The following is a 19,976-nucleotide window of genomic DNA, read 5'->3' as shown; positions in this document are numbered from 1 at the left end:
TAAAGGATCCAACCGATAACACAGAAAAAGTGACAAAATACAGGAAAACACCCTTAAAATGAAAACGTCCTTAAACACAATCTGCAGAGAGAAAGTTTTTCTAGGAAAAACCAAGAATGCCCAACACCAAACACTTCCTAGTGTAGCAACGGAAGCCACTTCTTTAGGAATCTAGTCCAAAAAAAAAGTCACCTACGCGATGGAAAAAATAAATCTGTTGGCCTCCATGTATTCAAAGCAATGTTCAGGGCAAGAAAACAATCAAACAACATCCCCACAGACGGGAAATTGTGACTCAAAAATACAGAGGAAGTCAGGCATGGTGGCTCAGGCCTGTAATCCCAGCACTTTGGGAGGCCGAGGCAGGTGGTTCACCTGAGATCAGGATTTCAAGACCAGGCTGGGCAACATGGTAAAACCCCGTCTCTACTAAAAATACAAAAAATTAGCCGGGCATGGCGGCAGGCGCCTGTAATCCCAGCAATTTGGGAGGCTGCAGTAGAAGAATCGCTTGAACCTGGGAGGTGGAGGTTGCAGTGAGCAGAAATCACGCCACTGCACACCAGCCTGGGTGACAGGGTGAGACTCCATCTCAAAAAACAAACAAACAAACAAAAAACCCACAGAGGAAAAGAGTTTTCAAGCTGGAGGGAACAAGCTGACATTTTCAAAACACAGCCAATCCTCACTATTCATGAATTTTGTATTGGGGGTGTGCCTACTTGCTAAAGTTTATTTGTAACCCCAAAATCAATGTTTTTCACACAAAACAGCCAAAGGTTTCAGTTGCCAGGCGTGCGGGGAACCACGGGAGCGTGAACAAGGTGGTGGTCTGACTTCTTGTCTCAGCTCTCATCTTGCAAACAAGCGACTGACTGCAGCCCGTGGAGTGTCACGAGTCTCACGTTGTTTGTGCTTTTTGTTGGTGATTTTGCCATTTAAGAGGGGTCCCAGCAAAGGGCTGAAGTGCTGTCTACTTGTTCCTAAGGCAAGAAGGTTGTGATGAGCTTCACAGAGAAAACATGCCACAGAAGCTTCACTGAGGCCTGCCTGAGAGTGCTGTTGGCTATGAGTTCCATGTTAACGAATCAACATTACATAGTAAATATGGCATCTTTAAACAGCAACACACATAAAGTAAGATTCCGTATTGACCTATGGTCAAACATGTGACCAGGGCCTTGTAGGAATTGAACACTGCACTTCCTCTGGGAGCAATGGCCAAGGCGTCACTCATTCAGCATCTGTGGCAACTTTTTAGAACACGAGTACCACCGATAACAAGCATCGACCATCCATTCGCTGAGAAAGCACTGCTCTCAGGAACTCTTGCTAAAAAAAACCCACTGAACAATGAATTCCCTCCGATTAAAAGCAAAATAACAACCAGAAAAGGATCTGGCAAAAGAAAAGGCCATTGCAAAGGCAACTGATGGCAGTGACCCCTGCAAGAGAGACAGAGTGGCTCTGGGCCCTGGAGGCACAGTGGATAGTAAGTGGGAGGGACAGTGACAGCATGCAACAAGTCACTGTCCACACCCAACAAGGCTCAGGAGGTGGGGGAGGGAAAGTGTGTATGTGCACACGTGCGTGCACCCATGCACACATAACTAGCTACTCATTCACCAAACTGATGCCCTTTCCTTCCTGAGCTCAGACCTTCACTGCGTTTCCCAGCCTACTCTGCAGTCAGGTGCAACCTCCTCATGAAACCAGGGAAGGTGATGGATGCACTTTACAAGTTCTGTCTCTTCCTCCCTCATCTTCTGGGCAGATACAGAGGACCCTGTGGAGGATTTCAGAGCTCCAGGGAATGGCCCAGCTATCGAATGGAAAGAGCCAGGGTCCCTGAATGTCTGTGTGGATCAGAACTTCCCTCTTGTCCATCCTGCCAACCCAGGTGGACTGAGAACAGAGAAAAAAATAAAGTATCTAGATGTTAAGTGCCTGACATTTGGAGGCCTTTTACTATAGCAATGAGCTTAATTTATTCCTAAATAATATAGGAAGAGGGGACAGTGAGAAGGGGAAAAAACTAATAAAAAACAAAAACAAATTCCAGCCTTCCAGTGTTTCATAATCACTTCTTTTACCTTCACAGATTTAGCTGGAAAAAGTCTCTTGTGACAGAAAAAATAAAAAGAAGTATTTCCTTCAACCATCTTTTTCTCCTCTTATATCCAAATAAAATAACATTGATGATGCTCATTTCTTAAGAGCGTGTGTGGTTTGAGCCCACACTTACCAAGGTATTTCTATCCATATGCACATCCACCCATTGCCTGTAATCCTGCAGAGGGACATGCCAGAATGGGGGTCTGCCAAGTGTTGATGTGACCACCATTGCTAAGTCTGGCATTTGTGCTTTCCTACATTACTTGAACTTTTCATAACAATCATTTATAGCTTTTATAAGAGGCATTAAATAATATGGGAGAAGGAACTCCAAAACACCACGCCTATCCTCCTGAACAGCCTTTGTACTACCAGGGACGCCCCTGGGGCATCAGGCCACCCTGAGCTTCCCCCCAAAGGGTGTCTAATCTTTTGGCTTCCCTGGGCCACACTGGAAGAACTGTCTTGCACTACACATAAAATATACTAAGACTAAAGAGAGATGATGAGCTAAAAAGAAAAAAAAGTTGCTAAAAAACCCCTCAGAATGTTTTAAGAGAGTTTATGCATTTGTGTTGAGCCGCATTCAAAGCCATCCTGGGCTGCATGTGGCCCACGGGCCTTGGGTTGGACAAGTTTGTCCTAGACGGTGAAGCCACTTGGCTGAGCTCATCCCTAGAAGGCATGTGTCAGCACGTTAGTCCCCCTCAGCCCAGTTAGCGTCTCTCTCAGAGGGAGCAGGGCTGAGGGTGGGCTGAGCAGAGGGTCCCTGTTGGACTGCAAGCTGCTGGCACTGGGGGAAGAGGAGACACGCATTTAACCCTCGCTGGGGACCAAGCCCTGAGAGGTGCTAACCCCAGGGCATCTCTTAGCTCCTCCACAGCACCAGGAGCTGGGACCCTGGATGGGCACCAAGTGAGGCACTAGCAACACTCAGCCAGTAGGCAGCACGATGCTTCTCCGATCTCCAGCACTTGGGCCCCCCTTCCCCATCATGGCTGGGGCCGGGAGACTGTACTCACAGGTCGCAGTGGATGCAGAGCACTGGGCTTGCCCCCTCAAGCACCTGCAGCAGCCTACACCACCAGCCCACCTCTCCCCATTCCTTTAACCCAAAGCTAAAATGAGAAGGGTCCTCCTGGCCCACTGAGGCCCCGGGAGACCCTTCTAGAAAGCACAGATGGAGACTGTCAGGAGCCTCACCCAGATGCCCCTCTGAGTCCTAACTCTTGGATGTCTACCGTGTATACTTCACAGCAAAAGGGCTTTGTACCAACTGCTCCTCCTACTGCCACCCCCACCCGCATTCCCCAGGTGGACAGACGGCGTGCGAAACACTCACAGGCCAAGCCTACTAGGCGCCTGTCCGCAACCATTATGTCTGCTCCATGCTTCCAGCTCTGTCCCACACCTCTGATTTGAGACCACATGTGGCACAGTCCCCGCTGTGAGCAAGAGGGAACGTGGCTGGGCGACTGGCCCCCAGCTTGCTCTGGTGGATTCCGGCAAAAGATGAAGCCACACCCCTTCCTCTGCACACAAAGGTCCCCTTTACAGACAGCCCCAGTTTCCTGGGGCCAACCTCCTTGAGGAAGGCAAATCCAACAACAGGGACCCCCAGGCATAAAGACAGACATCCAGGGCACAGCCAGCGTGGGCCACAGCAGCCTGAGGGCTCTGGGGGTCACAGAAATGACACCAGGCCCTGGGCTGGAGGGACAGGAGGAGGCGGACAGCAGCCATGTGGGAAGGAGTGCTCAAGCAAAGCTGCGCCCCCTGGAAGTAGGGGAGCACGGGACGCTGGGCCTCTGGCACGGCGGAGTCCAGCACCAGGAAGAGGCAGGGCCAGGCCTGAGAGCCTCCTGTACTTGGTGCTAGAAGCCAGCTGGGGGTGCACCTGCTGCCCAGGTTTTCTCTGTGAGGCTATGAAACACTCCTCTCCATCTCTGGGACTCTTGCTTCAGGTCTGACACATAGTAGGTGCTCAGTGAATGTTTGTGGATGGAGTTGGGGACAGTGACAGCAACAGCATGATGTGAGGCCAGCGGCAGCAGGGAGGGGAGGCGGGCACGGCAGGGAACCTGGGGGGACGGGGGCAGAAGTATGGAGTGAGGAAGGAGCACAGCGTGCGCAGAGCAGTCAGGACCGTGGGTCTGGGGAGGACCAGAGCAGCCCTCTGGCATTCAAGCCACAGGTGACATTGTCCAGATGTGAACCAAAGGGCAGACCACGGGGCTCACCGTCTGCTGCAGGTCATGGATGACCACGCGGATCACCAGCGTGTTGCCCTGGCTCTCCTCCGTCCTGGCACCTCCCGGCTTCTCTGCAGTGGCCCGGATCGTGTCGTAGATGGTCTCTTCTTTGGAGCTGTCTGACTCCGACCCCACGGAGTAGTCGGAGAAGCTCTGGGCCATCTCGTCCTCGCTGGATGTTGGGCTGCGCGGCATGGCTGCCTGTGTCTTTGAGGTGGGGAGAAGGAAGACAAAGAACGGGAGATGTGAAAATGAAAGAAAACCCAGGGGCACAGTGGACACTGGCACTGGAACACACGTGGGCTCAGTTTCACAGTCCGTGTTTGCTGGTGTGACCACCAGCCGAGGGCCCCAGGTGTGCACACGTACAGATCCCAGAGGGCAGACACAAGTCGGCACCGCCTGCTCCTCCCTGGAGCTTGAGCCAGAGGCGGCAGCCAGGACCCAGGAAAACCTTGCAAACTCTGGTACCAGCGCCGTGAAACCCTGGCACTCAAAAGGAGCCTGAGCTAGCCACGGGGATGACCACAGCTTACAAAGATGACCCAGAGGGCCACTGGGGCTGTCTGAGCTGCCCAAGGTAAGAAAAAAGGCTGCCTTTTGTTTTCCTTGGAGGACAGAGCTTCAGGAGAGGAAGAAACACGGGCTTCAGGTCAGAATGGCAGCAAGTTCATGCTATAATAACCCCCTCTGCTTCAAACACAGAGCAATGATAGGTACTGTGTAAAAAATAGAACAAAAGGCCAGGGCCAGGCTCACAGATGAGAGAATCTCCCAGACCAGGACTGAAGTGGAACCCAGTCATGAGCAGACTGCAGCCATCAGACTCTGGGGTCCCCAAGAGGCAGGGGCAGCTGAGAGTGCAGCTTCCTCGAGGTCAAGTGCAATAAAAATTACCCCACAGAGTCAGGCCAGGTTGCCAATGGCCACCTTAGACCAAGGCTTCTTGTTTTTTTGTTTTTTTTTTGAGATGGAGTTTCACTCTTGTCACCCAGGCTGGAGTGCAATGGCGAGATCTCGGCTCACCGCAACCTCCGCCTCCAGGGTTCAAACGATTCTCCTGCCTCAGCCTCCCAAGTAGCTGGGATTACAGGCATGCGCCACTACACCCAGCTAATTTTGTATCTTTAGTAGAGACAGGTTTCTCCATGTTGGTCAGGCTGGTCTCGAACTCCCAACCTCAGGTGATCCACCCGCCTCGGCCTCCCAAAGTGCTGGGATTACAGGTGTGAGCCACCATGCCTGGCCAGACCAAGGCTCTTAAGAAAGACACAAACCGAACTCTGGGAACAGCCATCCACTATTTGGTGGCTGCATCTATGACATCCCCCACCTCTGCAGGGCAGGAGTGCAGAAAGGGTTGGATAAAAGTTGGCTTGACCCAGGGATGGTGGGGACTGGTGGAAGAGGGGCCATGCGGAACCAGCAATTCCACTTCTGGGTGCATTCTGTGGGGAAGGGCGAGGTCAGGTGCATACGGAAAGGCATGTAAGATTGTTCCTTGCCAAAGCAGCGCATGGAAATGCACGGTCACTCTGATTGTTTAGGGACCCCTTGATCAAGCTGTGGTCTCTTCATTCCCATGAACTCCACAGCTGTGACAATGAATGAACCCAAGGTACATGCGGACGATCCCCAAAACATAACACTGTGCAAAAGGAAGGCAATTCGCGGAAGGATTCAAACCACATACTATCATTTCCAGATAAAGGCTGGAAAGATGCCACACAGTCCTACAGATGGTACATGGGCATTTTCACCCTGTGTAATGGCACAGAAGCAGTCAACTGGAAAGGCACGTGCCCAAGGCAGGAGAGCAGTTCCCTCTCGGAGGAAGACAGGGTGGGCCGCGCTGACCACGCTGCTTGGAGCCATGAACTTCCTGAAAGCAGTTCCAGCAACTACGGCACAAGGTCATACTTGATACAGTTGAGGACACAGATGTTTGCCGTATTATTCTCTTTGTTAGAACTCATTCACAAGGAGCAAGGAAGGAGGGCAGGAGTGCAGGGGGCAGAAGAGGCCACCCCAAAATATGCCGCCTGGGCATAAGGACAGTCCTGAGCTGAAGACGATGGAGGAAAAGCAGGTGCGAGAACAGCTCGCTGCCTTCCCCCGCCGCTGGTGTGCCTCAAAGCAAGAAGTAAATTCAGAAGGAGTACCCACCCCCACCACACCAGGAAGGACAGAAGTTCATCACTGGAGACAGCTTTAGCCCCTTGTCAGCCCTGCCCTGGAGAAACCTACAGCAGCTGACTTCACCAACAGACTAGCCTTCAGCTGCTGTTCCTTTCCTAAAGATTGGCTGCCCCACAATTTGCCCTCCAGGAACTCACAGTCCTTTCCCTTTGTCTTGTCGCTTCTCTACAAATGTACTGTTCCTGCGCTGAGGCACCATCCCAGCCCAAGCTGTAGCCACTTTTTCAGACACTCTTCACTGACGGGTGCTCTATGTGTTCACAAACCATTTTTCTCTTGTGACTCTGTCTTATGTCAGCTCAATTTCAGGGCCCCAGGTAGAGAGGAGGGTAGTAGGAAAAGAAATTTCTCCTCTGCAGGGGGAGGGATTAGAAGAAAGGAAGGAGGGGAGGGAGGTGGATAAATGAATGGATGGATGGATAGATGGCTGACTGTGGGTAGGCGAGAGGGAGGAAGGAAGGGAGGAGGGGAGGGAAGGAGGTAGATGGATGGATGGATAGATGGATGGATGGCTGTGTGCGTAGGTGAGAGGAAGGAAAGAAGGGAGGGAAGGAAAGAAGGGAGGGAAGGAGAAAAGGAGGGAGGGAGGGAAAGAAGGAAAGAAGGAAGGCGAGAAGGAAAAAAGGGAGGAAGGTAAGAAGGGAGGGAGGGAGAGGAAGGGAGGGAGAGGAGGGGAGAGAGAGAGGGGGAGAGGGAGAGAGAGAGGGGGAGAGGGAGAGAGAGAGGGGGAGAGGGAGAGGAAGGGAGAGGAAAGGAGGGAGGGAGAGGAAGGAAGGGAGGGAGAGGAAGGAAGGGAGGGAGAGGAAGGAAGGGAGGGAGAGGAAGGAAGGGAGGGAGAGGAAGGAAGGGAGGGAGAGGAAGGAAGGGAGGGAGAGGAAGGAAGGGAGGGAGAGGAAGGAAGGGAGGGAGAGGAAGGAAGGGAGGGAGAGAAAGGGGGGGAGGGAGAGGAAGGGAGGGAGAGGGAGAGGAAGAGAGGGAGAGGGAGAGGAAGAGAGGGAAAGGGAGAGGAAGAGAGGGAGAGGAAGAGAGGGAAAGGGAGAGGGAGAGAGAGAGAGGGAGAGGAAGAGAGGGAGAGGGAGAGGAAGAGAGGGAAAGGGAGAGGAAGAGAGGGAGAGGAAGAGAGGGAGAGGGAGAGGAAGAGAGGGAAAGGGAGAGGAAGAGAGAGAGAGGGAGAGGGAGAGGAAGGAAGGGAGGGGGAGGGAGAGGGAGAGGAAGGAAGGGAGGGAGGGAGAGAGAGGGAGAGGGAGAGGAAGGGAGGGAGGGAGAGGGAGAGGGAGAGGAAGGGAGGGAGGGAGAGAGAGAGGAAGGGAGGGAGGGAGAGAGAGGAAGGGAGGGAGGGAGAGAGAGGGAGAGGGAGAGGAAGGGAGGGAGGGAGAGGGAGAGGAAGGGAGGGAGGGAGAGGGAGAGGAAGGGAGGGAGGGAGAGGGAGAGGAAGGGAGGGAGGGAGAGGGAGAGGAAGGGAGGGAGGGAGAGGGAGAGGAAGGGAGGGAGGGAGAGGGAGAGGAAGGGAGGGAGGGAGAGGGAGAGGAAGGGAGGGAGGGAGAGGGAGAGGAAGGCAGGGAGGGAGAGGGAGGGGAAGGGAGGGAGGGAGAGGGAGGGGAAGGGAGGGAGGGAGAGGCAGGGAGAGGGAAGGAGAGAAGGAGGGGGGGGAGAGAGGAGGGGAGGGGGAGAGAGGAAGAAAGGGAGGGAGGGAGAGGAAGAAAGGGAGGGGGAGAGAGGAAGAAAGGGAGGGAGGGAGAGGAAGAAAGGGAGGGAGGGAGAGGAAGAAAGGGAGGGAGAGAGTGGCAAGGAAGGGAGGGACGGAGAGGGTGAGGGAGGAAGGGAGGGAGGGAGAGGGAGAGGGCGAGGAAGGGAAGGAGGAAGAGGGAGGAACGGAGGGAGAGGAAGGAAGGGAGGGAGGAGGAGGGAGGGAAGGAGGGAGATGGAAGGAGGGAGAGGAAGGGAGGGAGATGGAGGGAGGGAGAGGGAGAGGAAGGGAGGGAGGGAGAAGAAGGGAGAGGGAGAGGAAGGGAGGGACGGAGGGAGAGGAAGGGAGGGACGGAGGGAGGGAAGGAGGGAGGAGGAGGAGGGAGAGACAGGGAGGGAGAGGGAGGAAGGAAGGGAGGGAGAGGGAGGGAGAGGAAGGAAATAATAAGGAAAGCTGAGAAGACTTCCTAATGCAGGACCTAAGTCTGCTGCCAATTATTCACATTAGTGGAATGTCTGGGTAACAACGACATTGATAATCCCAAATCAATAGTTTAATCTTCTATTTAGTCCCTGGCTATAAACCAAAATATATTTACTGTGCATCAATTATACATGAGGGATCCCCCTAGGGTGCGTGTGGCTTCATGTCCAGTGCATGTTTTTCTAAGAAAGGCGCCATGCCATGGTCCACAGTTTTCGGAGCACCCTGTGTCCAACCACCTAACACAATCCCTGCATGGGTCTCCTGGGGACTCTCAGCTGCGTGGAGTGGGTGGGGGCAGGAACTTCTCACCCTGTGTTTAGATACTTCACAAGGCACAGATGACAGCACGAGCCAAGAAAAGGGGGTGCCTGTTTCTTACCCTCGAGTCCCTAAAATGGGAGTGGGCTTTATAAGAATCCTGAACTTAGGAGTTTTCACAGAACATCTGGATTTCAGTTGTCTCTAGAAAAATCACAAGCTACTGCCTCCTGAGCCCACTCCACCCCCCTGGCAGCCATGTAGGCACCGAGCTGTGCGGCCCTCTCGACGGGGCAAGGGCAACATGATTCACCCAGCCCCACCTCACTATGCCCTCTGCACGCTGGGAGCCACCGCCCCTCACCATCCAGGTACTCTGAGGCTCACCCTGCACTCAGCTCACCCGCCCCATCAGCCCTGGACCCCTGCAGCAGAAGTGTGGACCCTGTGCTAGTGTTTTACAACTGGGGGGCCCTGTGAGTGTTCAGGAACCTCCCGGGGAGGCCACGGGCAGTTCACCAGGAACCAATACTCTATGTCCAATTAGGAGAAAGCTGATACCCGCTGTTGACTCCCAGCGCTCTTCTGGTGTGGGAAGAGACTGCTGGGTAGCGGGGTGCACTGGAACCATGTCCTCAGCAGGCACTCCGGCCTCGCCCTCAGCTTTGCTACCCAGAAACCCGACAGCAGCCACTCCTCATCAGATATCAACCTCCACCTGTTGCTGCGATGCCACCCCCATTCCACCCGTTTTTATTCTTCGTCCTCACTCTCCTGGGCCCTGCTGGGTTGGAAAGCAGCGCAAGCATGAGGGTGAAAGGAAGGAGCCCTTCTTAAGTGGAGACAAAGCTACTCAGAGCTCACGTCACCCATTAATGCAGAAAGAAGCCTAGTGTGGTAGCGGGGCCAGCCTCAGCGTCAACATCTGAAAAACGGGGGGCCGGGGGAGCCCGGAGCTCAGAGCCCTGGCACAGAGCAGACATGGCCCACACTGGTTCTGTCCCTGCTCAGGTCAGATAACCTCTGACTGGCAAGAGCAGGCGAGAGACCGTCCAGGCTCCAAGCTGCTTCCAGGGGTGCATGTGTAGGAAGCCCTCCTCAGTGGACAGTGGGCACCCAGTGAACACACGCTGGGTGGGAGGCCAGGGCTCCCAATCGCAGATGCCCACAAGAGCAGTCAGGGGGGTACGAAGGGGGCGATGCTGGCAGAACGTGGTCCCCAAATCAGCCAGGCAGCAGCATTCCCACTCTGGCCACGGCTGGTAGGTAGGAACGCAGGTCTGGTGTTGCCAGGCCTGCAGATATATTTTAGATATGTCAGATTTGACCAAAAAAACATGAAATTTATACACGTTGGAAATTCACTTTGTTTTTTATTGAGACGGAGTCTCACTCTGTCGCCCAGGCCAGAGTGCAGTGGTGCAATCTCAGCTCACTGCAACCTCCGCCTCCCAGGTTCAAGCCATTCTCCCGCCTCAGCCTCTCAATTAGCTGGGATTACAGATACCTGCCACCACGCCTGGCTAATTTTTTGTATTTTTAGTAGAGACCGGTTTTCACCATGTTGGCCAGGCTGGTCTCAAACTCCTGACCTCAAAGTGACCCACCTGCCTCCACCTCCCAAAGTGCTAGGATTACAGGCATGAGCCACCGTGCCTGGCCGGAAATTCACTGTTTTTAACGGATTACTTTGCAGACCACATAGTACACATCTACAGCTGGACCTGAGTCCAGGAACAAAACCAACGGCCCACAGCAGGAAGGACAGCAAGGAGGGGCTCCTGGGGCCACAGCCCCTACTGCTGCCGGCAGACATCTTCACCCCCTAGGACCCCTGTGTCCCCTTGGTACCGGCTCCGGGGGTGATGGTCACAAACAGGCACATCTGCTCCCAAATCATGGTACAGAAGGGCCCCAGTGCTGGGTCTGAAGAGGAACCGGGATTTTGTGCAGAAGCAGGTGAGCAGAGAGGAGGAGAAGGCTGGGTCACACCACCTGGGCTCTTTCCAGAACCGTCCTGGGAGCTCATGGGCAGAGATCTGACCAGGAGGGTCTTGACCTTTGTAAGGGGCTTGAGTAACCTGATCAGCAGCTCCCTGGGAACAGCAGACACCTGATCACTGCCTGGGAAAACATTTAATTATTAACTCCCGGGGAGAGCCACTGGGCAAGGCAGACGGCGCAAGTCCCATCTGCACTTCAGACAAACAACAAAGACACTTTACTGCATGTCCCAAATAATCGCATGGGACATCCTTATACTAAAAAACTCTCTGCTGTTCATCTGAAATTCAGGCAGAACTGGGTGCGCTGCATTTTATCTGGCAACACCATGGGAGAGCCACGGGGGCTGGGCTGAGTTCTCTAACCCTGTGAGGATCAGCACACCGGGAGGCTCCGCAGAGAGAATGAAAGCAAAGCCGAAGACGCAATCTGAAATCCTGGCTTCCCCAGGAAAAGCCAGTGCCAGGTCAGAGGAGGGGACGGTTACTCACCACCCCGGCCAACCGTTTTCTGTGTAACTAATCTCTCGGGCGGGTTGGGGGGAGAGGCTATAAAACCCCAGGTGTATGAACTTCAATGACTCTTAGTGTGTGTTTCTCTCCTTGGCCCTCCTACGGTAGCTACTAATGAGGAGAAAAGAAAATCACCACAGTCAAAGCAAGTTCAACAAAAACTTAGCACTTTGCTGCTAACTTGCTCCAAGAAAACCTAAAATCCTCAACTGGCTCATTCGTCCTCCAATACCTCTGATGAAAAGGTAGACAGACTTTTCCACTAATTATTTCAGCCACTGTGAAAATATGAAAGCTGACCTGGGAGAGAAGATACATAATAAAAACAAACAACCTCACGGCCAGAGCTGACTTTGTCAAGGTTAGAGTTGCAAAACCTTCGTAAACACCTTTAAAAGTGCAAGAGTTCAGCCAGGCACAGAGGCTCACGCCTGTAATCCCCGCACTTTGAGAGGCCAAGGCGGGTGGATCACCTGAGGTCAGTCAGGAGTTCGAGACCAGCCTGGTCAACATGGTAAAACCCCATCTCTACTAAAAATACAAAAATTAGCTGGGTGTGGTGGTGGACGCCTGTAATCCCAGCTACTTGGTAGGCTGAGGCAGGAGAATCGTTTGAACCTGAGAGGCGGAGTTTGTAGTGATCCGAGATCGTACCACTGCACTCCACCCTGGGCAACAGAGACTCTGTCTCAAAAAATAACGACAACAACAACAAAAAAAGTGCAAGAGTTTCCTCAGCTGAACTCTGATTTAAGATACTTTTTCACCAAAAGAAAAGAAGGTTTTTATTGATATGCAATCTCTGAGAGACACCCTGTATGTGAAAAACATGGAAACCGAGATTTTGTGACTAAACATTTCATTTATTTTTTGCATTCCTGTGCGTAAAATGCGCTCGTCCTCAAGGCAGGGAGAACCCCGAGGCTGCCTTATACAGACATTTAAACTCGGGGTCAAACGGCTGCAGGACTGACAGCACTCCATGGGAACCTGTGGAACTGGAATAGAATATTCAAGGAATCCAGGTTCCATCGCAATGTTAGAAAATTGCCTTTCTAAGAGCTGACATAGACATAGGGCTGAGAGCAAGTGCGAGGGGGTGGGCTTCGGGGAAGGGTGGGCTGCCAGCCAGTCCAGAGTTGGCCAGGTGTGAGGGAAGGGGAGGCCAGCTGGGTATGAGGGAAGCGGAGGCCAGCCGGGCAGAGGAGAGAAAGGCATGCCAGCTTCCTTCTGGTCATTTAACCCACTGTTCTCCTCCCCGCACCTGCAAAACACATCAGCTGAGAAGGAACTAGAACACAACACATGGGGGCCCTGGCCAAGTGGGTGGACTGCTCTGGAAGTTTCTGCAAAAGCAGACCTTCTGACACAGTGCCCCAAATACTGGAGGAGTGAACCTACCCCACCCACGCTCCCAGAGGGGTGGACCTACCCCGCCCACACTCCCAGAGGGGTGGACCTACCCCAGCCCACGCTCCCAGAGGGGTGGACCTACCCCAGCCCACGCTCCCAGAGGGGTGGACCTATTCCACCCACATTCACAGAGGGGTGGACCTACCCAGCCCACGCTCCCAGAGGAGGGATGGACCTACCCCAGCCCACGCTCCCAGAGGGGTGGACCTACCTAGCCCACGCTCCCAGAGGAAGGGTGGACCTACCCCAGCCCACGCTCCCAGAGGAGGGGGGGTGGACCTACCCCCCACCCACGCTTCCAGAGGGGTGGACCTACCCCCGCCCACACTCCCGGAGGGGTGGACCTACCCCCGCCCACGCTCCCGGAGGGGTGGACCTACCCCCGCCCACACTCCCAGAGGGGTGGACCTACCCCTGCCCATGCTCCCAGAGGAGGGATGGACCTGCCCCTCCCATGCCCCCAGCCACACCCTCAACATGGAGAAGCCACCAGCCCCCAGTAACTGAAGCAGAACCTGGCGGGGAGGTCTGGGGATCCGACCACATCAATGCCGGGATTCAGTCTAGCACCACTTCTTCCAGCAGCCTTGCCTAGAAGCTGTCCCCCAATCCCGCCCTGCCCCACTACCCCTCAAAGCCCCCCAGAGAGGTGGCCCATCCCACCCATCCCAAGTAGAGTGACTACGGCCATGGCCACACGAAACCACGTGGCAACCCCATGTCAGGGTTGTGCCTTCTGCCACGTAGCCCCCAGGCACCAGCATGGCATTAGACCCACTGTGAGCTGAACTGTGTCCCCTGCTCAAATCTGTATGTGGAAGTCCGAATCCCCGGGGCCTGGGAAAGTGATAGTATTGGAGACAGGGCCTTTAAAAAGGTAGTTAAGGTTCCACAAGGTCTTACAGGTGGGCCCTAACGCAAGGCTGGTGTCCTTATCAGAAGAGGAACTCTGGGCACACAAGGGGCACCCGGGGGTGCATGTGCACAGAGGGATGATCACGGGAAGACGCAGCAAGAAGGCAGCCACGCGCACGCCAGGGAGCGAGACCTCAGGAGGACCCAGCCATGCCACACCTTCATCTCGGACAAACAGCCTCCAGGACTGTGAGACCATCAATGTCTGTTGTCTAGGCTGCCGGGTCTGTGGTGCTCTGTGATGGCAGCCTGAGCTGACTCCTTCAGTCCCCAGGACCCTCCTGACAGGCTTGTGAAACAGATGCATGGAACAGATTTCTGAAAAGAACCTCCATCTATCCAGGTTTCCTGGGATTTCCCTAATCACCATCAGACAAACACTCTGTTACCAGCCCTGCTGGCATCTCTGGATGAACTCAGGAAATGGGATCCTGCCTCTGAGTTTCCACCCTCCACTGGTGTCACCGTCTCCTACCCTGAGTTTCTCTCCCCGTTCAGCCAAATCCTTCCCTTTCAGACTCGCTCTACCCCAGGTCAGAACCAACTGCCTACGGTACACAAGCTCCCCTTCCTCTCACCTCGGAGGGCCTGGAGTCCACGCCTAATTCCACATCTAATTCCTTCCTAAGCTGCACCTCCTGACTCCAGCTCTGAGAACTAATTCCATTACACACACGCCCTCCAACCCTCCTCTGGACACATACATTTGTGAAACGTAACTGGATAGAACAAAAACACACAGGTCACTTTGCTGCTGAATTTTTAAGAGGGCTTTATATGGCAGTGTCTCAGAGAGAGGGGTAAGGGCAGCATTTCCCAAGGGCACCTGCCCCAGACATGCTTTTCCCCTGGGGCTCATAAACAATCTCCCACAACAGGAAGAGAAGCTGTGGTCTGAATTGCCCATGGGCCGTTCCTTGCTAGACTCAAGATCTTAGAAGCAAAAGCCAATCAAATACCTACAATGCATGGCCCACTGAGGCCAGCACCCTGCCAAGTATTATCGCCTGAAAGAGGGATAGCATTAGGAGATATACCTAATGTAAATGACGAGTTAATGGGTGCAGCATACCAACATGGCACATGCATACATATGTAACAAACCTGCATGTTGTGCACATGTACCCTAGAACTTAAAGTATAATAAATATATATATACAGAAAGACACTGACAGCAGGAACTCTGCAATGGTTCTCTATCTAAAAGAAAGGGGCTCTAGGGATATAACGGCTACTTCACACCTTCCTCTTAATGCCAAAACCAATATCCCCAAATCAGAAAACAAGCTACTAATAAATTAGATGCCCGAATTAAAATGATACGTCACTTAAGAGCACTCTCTTAGATGAATTGCAATGCCTCACTGGTGTGTTCTATTAAGACATTGGGGTGTCCAGTTCTTGAGAAGGACTGGTGAGATGGTACATTCATTAGATAAGTCTATCTCTCTTCCATGCCTCAGCATTCATGTGGGAGTGTGCCGTTTTCTCGGTGGCACCAGTAACCACACCACTAATGTGGTCTGCACCGTCTTTCTTTGGCCAGACTCAACACAGCCTCCAACAGTCTCTCAGCTTCTGCTAGAAAAGCCAGAGAGAAGAGTCTGTCTGGCTTTCTAATTGGGCCTCAGTGGGTTTCTGTCCAGGCTGCTGTAAAGAGCACATGATTTATAAAGAAGTCTTCATTTTAGGACAGGTTTCCATTTCAGTTTTTTTTACAGCAGAATTCAAGGGGTTCTGGCCAGCTAGCATGAACCCACTCTTAGCTTGTTTGTGATACGCTGGCCTACCCATCTCACAGTTCTGCAGAAACCATTCACTGTGACCAGGAAGGGAGCAACTTGCCCAAGGTAAAAGGCTTCCTGGGAGACAACCTACAAAGAAGGAAACCAATCAAGACAACAGGTCAACAAGCCCCTCCTGGGACACTGCCCCTGTGCGCAGCTCTTAAGCGTGGGTCCAACAAGGCCCTGTGTCCAGCAGGAACAAGAGCCATGGACAGCCTGGGGGGACACAAACCACCCCCAGTCATGATCAAACTCTTGGAAAACTGGGAAAAGAAGAGAATTTCCCGAACTCGAGCAGAGCATCTACCCAAATCCTGTAGCAAACATCAAAAATAAGTAAGCAAACAGATAACCGAATGCATTGTTTACGGACTAAAAGCAGGGAAATCATTATTTTAAGATAATATGCTTCTGTGAATAGAAAATCCAAGAAAATCTAGGGACAAATTAAATAATGTGTAACTATAAAACTAGTTAAAAAAAAAAAAAAGTTCAGCAAAATGCCAGATAAGAATATACAAAAGTTAACCAAATTGTCACATTAAACAATTGAAAAACATTCAAAAAACACTATAATACCACCAACAATAACCAAAGTCAACTAAAAAAAATCTAACACAATATGTGTGAGACCTTTATGGAGAAAAGTAATACTACATAGCATTATCTCTTTGAAATAAAGAAAGAAATGAAGGTAGATCCAAATAAATGAAGAGCTATACAATGATCATGGACATTAGGCTTTAATATCTTCAAGATGAAAATTCTCCACAAAATATAAACTTGATGTAACTTCTAATAAAACCCTGATAGGACTGTTCATAGAACTTAACACTCTGATCTTAAAGCTCAAAGAAGACAGAGAGCCAGATAAAACCAAGATAACTCTGGATACTAAGAGGAGACTCATTCTACCAGATGCCGAGGCTTACCAGAAAAAGTTACAGTATGAAAACAGTATGGTATTAGACAAAGACAAATAGATGGATTTAAAAAGCACAGAACCTTAGGCTGGGCTTGTAAATATCAGACTCCCATATGTGTCAGGGGAAAGGGAAGAATTAATAAACCTATGAGGCTGACACTAGCAGGTATTCACACGGAAAAGATGAGAAAGACAGCCCCACGCCATTCCAGACACACAAATCCATTCCAGATGCACTGACTACTGTCACGTGAAAAGCAACACAACAAACCTCTAGAAGAAAAAGTAAGAGGCAATGCCTTCATGTAAGGTCCCTAAGACGGGATTCTGGCTGCTCAATAAATGCTGCTTTGTTGCTGTGTAAGAAGATAACACAGACTTAGTGGGTTAGAGCAACAGAAATGTGCGGCAATGTACTCTCATCATGCTGAGGTCAGAAGTCCTAAATGAGTTTCACCGGGCTAAAGCCAAGGTGTTGTCAGAGCTGGCTCCTTCTCAAGATTCTGGGGAACAGTCCACTTCCTTCCCTTTCTCGGATGTTAGTGGTGACCTGTACTCTGCCACTCATGGCCCCTTCCTCCAATTTCAAAGTGGGTCACTCCCAGCTCGGCTTCCATCTTCACATCACTGTCTCCTCTTCTGCAGCCAAATCTCCCTTAAAAATAATGACCCCTGTGATGACATTCAGGGCCCACCTGGATAACCCAAGCTAATTCCTCCCATCTCAAGATCCTTAACTTCATCACATCTGCAAAGCTCCTTTTACTGTATGAGGTCACATATTCAGAGGTACCAGAGACTAGGACCTGAATATCTTTGGGGGCCATTAATTAGCCAGCCACAGATATGTTCAATTGTTATTTGCTGAATAAAACAAGGAGAGAAAAAAGTGTTTCTTTCTGCAAGGCATCGGGTACAAGGCATGAAGGGACAGACAAATTAGACAATGTAAAAGTTAAGACTTCCATCAGACACAACAGCAAGAAGACACCTCAGGCCGGGCATGGTGGCTCATGTCCGTAATCCCAACACTTTGGGAGGCTGAGGTGGGTGGATCACTTGAGGTCAGGAGTTCAAGACCAGCCTGGCCAACATGGCAAAACCCTGTCTCTACTGAAAATACAAAAAAATTAGCTGGGCGTGGTGGTGCACACCTGTAGTCCTGGCTACTTGGGAGGCTGAGGCAGGAGAATCGCATGAACCCAGGAGGTGAAAGTTGCAGTGAGCCTAGATCATGCCATTGCACTCCAGCCTGGGTGACAGGAAAAAAAAAAAAAAAAAAAAAGAAGACACCTGAAAGCGACCTTTACAACATAGAACAGAGCGCTGTGGAAAATGTGGGAAGAATTCCTACAGGGAAAAAAAGAAACAATTCCAGATGCAAACAGGTACAGTCCATCGCAGGAGACACCTGAAGGGCTAGTTGGCATGGGAGAACACATCCCAAAGGTACCAGGAAAACAAGCAATGCCAAAGCCCACAGTGAAAATGCAGTCCCAGGATGGGGAAGGGAATGCAAATTGGGACTGTTCCGGAGGCTCCTGGGGACTCTGTCATCCCCTCTTAAAGCAGCCCTCAAATTCTCACTGCTATGAACTGAACTGTCTCCCTCTAAAATTCATATGCTAAGGCCCTAACTCCCAGTGTGATGGTAGCTGGAGGTAGGACCTTTAAGAGGTAATTCAGGTTGTGAGATTACAAGGGTGGGGTCCTGATCCCATAGGACTAGCGTCCCTATAAGGAAAGGAAGAAACATCAGAGAGCCAGCATGCGTGTTCACATGTGGTCATGCATTCCCATCACATGCAACCAACCATGTGAGGACACAGTCGGAAGGTAACCCTCTGCAAGCCAGGAAGCAGTCCCTCACTGGGAGCTGAATCAGCCAGCTCCTTGATCTCAGATGTCCAGCCTCCAGAAAGGTGAGAAAATAAATTTCTGCTAAGTCATCCTATCTATCCTGCTACAGCCTGAGCTGCCCAAGACACCCACCTTCTACAAAATCATGTGTAAAACATAACAGAGTTGATGGGGAAAAAGTTGAGGAGGCCACTCCAACGTATGCCATTTTGTCCCCAGAGCCCTGCAGAAACCAGGAAAATCCCTGCTGTGTTATTTCAGCTCCAGCAATGATGCCTTAAATGACAGTCCATGTTGGCAGCCTTCATCCCTGGCCTGCTGAGCCCCCTGAGACAGGTCTGTCTCCAAAGAAGATGGCTTCCAATAGAAACCAGTTGCTTCAAAACTGAAAACTTAAGTTTGCAGACAGCCTTCTTTAAGAAGTTAACTTTTGTTGAGCAGAAATAAAATTCTAAGTCCAGCACCAATTGAATGGATCCCCCAGCCGCTCTTGGCCAAGGGCATTCCAAAGTAAAACTGAAAAACTAGTTCAAGGTATGATGGAAAGTGAGGATTGAACATGCCTCATTATATCTGCCTCCCTTTGGAATTCAGGCACAACTGACCAGCATTAACATTAAAACAAGAGATCTCAAGATGGACAAAGTAGACTCTTTGTAGCAATACGATACCAAATTCCAACCTGACTCTAGTATAGCATCACATGATAGACAGCAGGTCCTGAAAGAAAACAACGTATTTTTTTACCAAAATATATTTCTTTGACATATTTTGAAATGGCCCTGCAACGCTGTCTCTTGTGGGGAAAATTTACACTCTATAGAGAATCCCCTTCCCTTTCCAGGTCTCTTTCTGATCCAGGAGAGATTAACTAAGAGCCTGGCATCTTTTTAGATCTGTTAAAAGACATTTACCCTCTATTCTCCCTGAGTCTGCTACCTGGAAGCTTCTTCCACATAATAAGAACCTTGGTCTCCACAACCCCTTATCTTAACCCAGACATTCCTTTCTATTGATTCCAGGTCTTTACATAATAACAACTCTTTCAACCAATGGCCAATCAGAAAATCTCTGAATCTACCTATGACCTGGAAATCCTCCCCTGAGTCCACTTTGTGTTGTCCCACCTTTTTGGACTGAACCAATGTACACCTTACATGTACTCATTGATGTCTGCCTGTAACTTCTACCCCCTAAAATGTATAAAATCAAGCTGTAACCCAACTACCTTGGGCACATGTTCTCAGACCTCTGGGGCTATAAAATGGGCCTTGGTCACTCACATTTGGCTCAGAATAAACCTCTTTAAATATTTTACAGTTGACTATTTTTCATTGGCATTTTCTTATATACAGGAGGAAATGTCTTCATAGTCTGTCCACAGGCAGGGCAGCATCCTCAAATCTGGTGGACAGTATGGAGGCTCCCTAAGCCATTGCAACAGCCTCTCCTTACACTGAATGAGACACCCCTGTAGCATTTTCTGCTTTTTGTTCTGGAGCATCACATGATCTCAGTGGACACTTGGTGAATTAACCAATGAACTGGAAACAGCTTAAATGC

At 51.2% G+C, this 19,976-nt stretch overlaps 1 protein-coding gene across 3 annotated transcripts in view; it reads right to left on the bottom strand.

Moving 5' to 3' along the window:
- SHANK2 (SH3 and multiple ankyrin repeat domains 2) overlaps nucleotides 1-19,976 on the bottom strand; it is a 694,542-nt gene that overhangs the window by 586,730 nt on the left and 87,836 nt on the right. For all 3 annotated transcript variants that reach the window (XM_054524157.1, XM_054524158.1, XM_054524159.1), the window contains one exon: nucleotides 4,356-4,574. In XM_054524157.1, coding sequence (XP_054380132.1) covers nucleotides 4,356-4,562 — 207 coding nt within the window. In that variant the 5' untranslated portion in view covers nucleotides 4,563-4,574. The remainder of the gene's footprint in view (nucleotides 1-4,355; nucleotides 4,575-19,976) is intronic.

Source organism: Pongo abelii, chromosome 9, assembly GCF_028885655.2.
Source record: "Pongo abelii isolate AG06213 chromosome 9, NHGRI_mPonAbe1-v2.0_pri, whole genome shotgun sequence".
Lineage (NCBI taxonomy): Eukaryota > Metazoa > Chordata > Mammalia > Primates > Hominidae > Pongo > Pongo abelii.
Note: the sequence above shows the minus strand (reverse complement) of the source record. Positions and strands in the feature narration are given on the sequence as shown.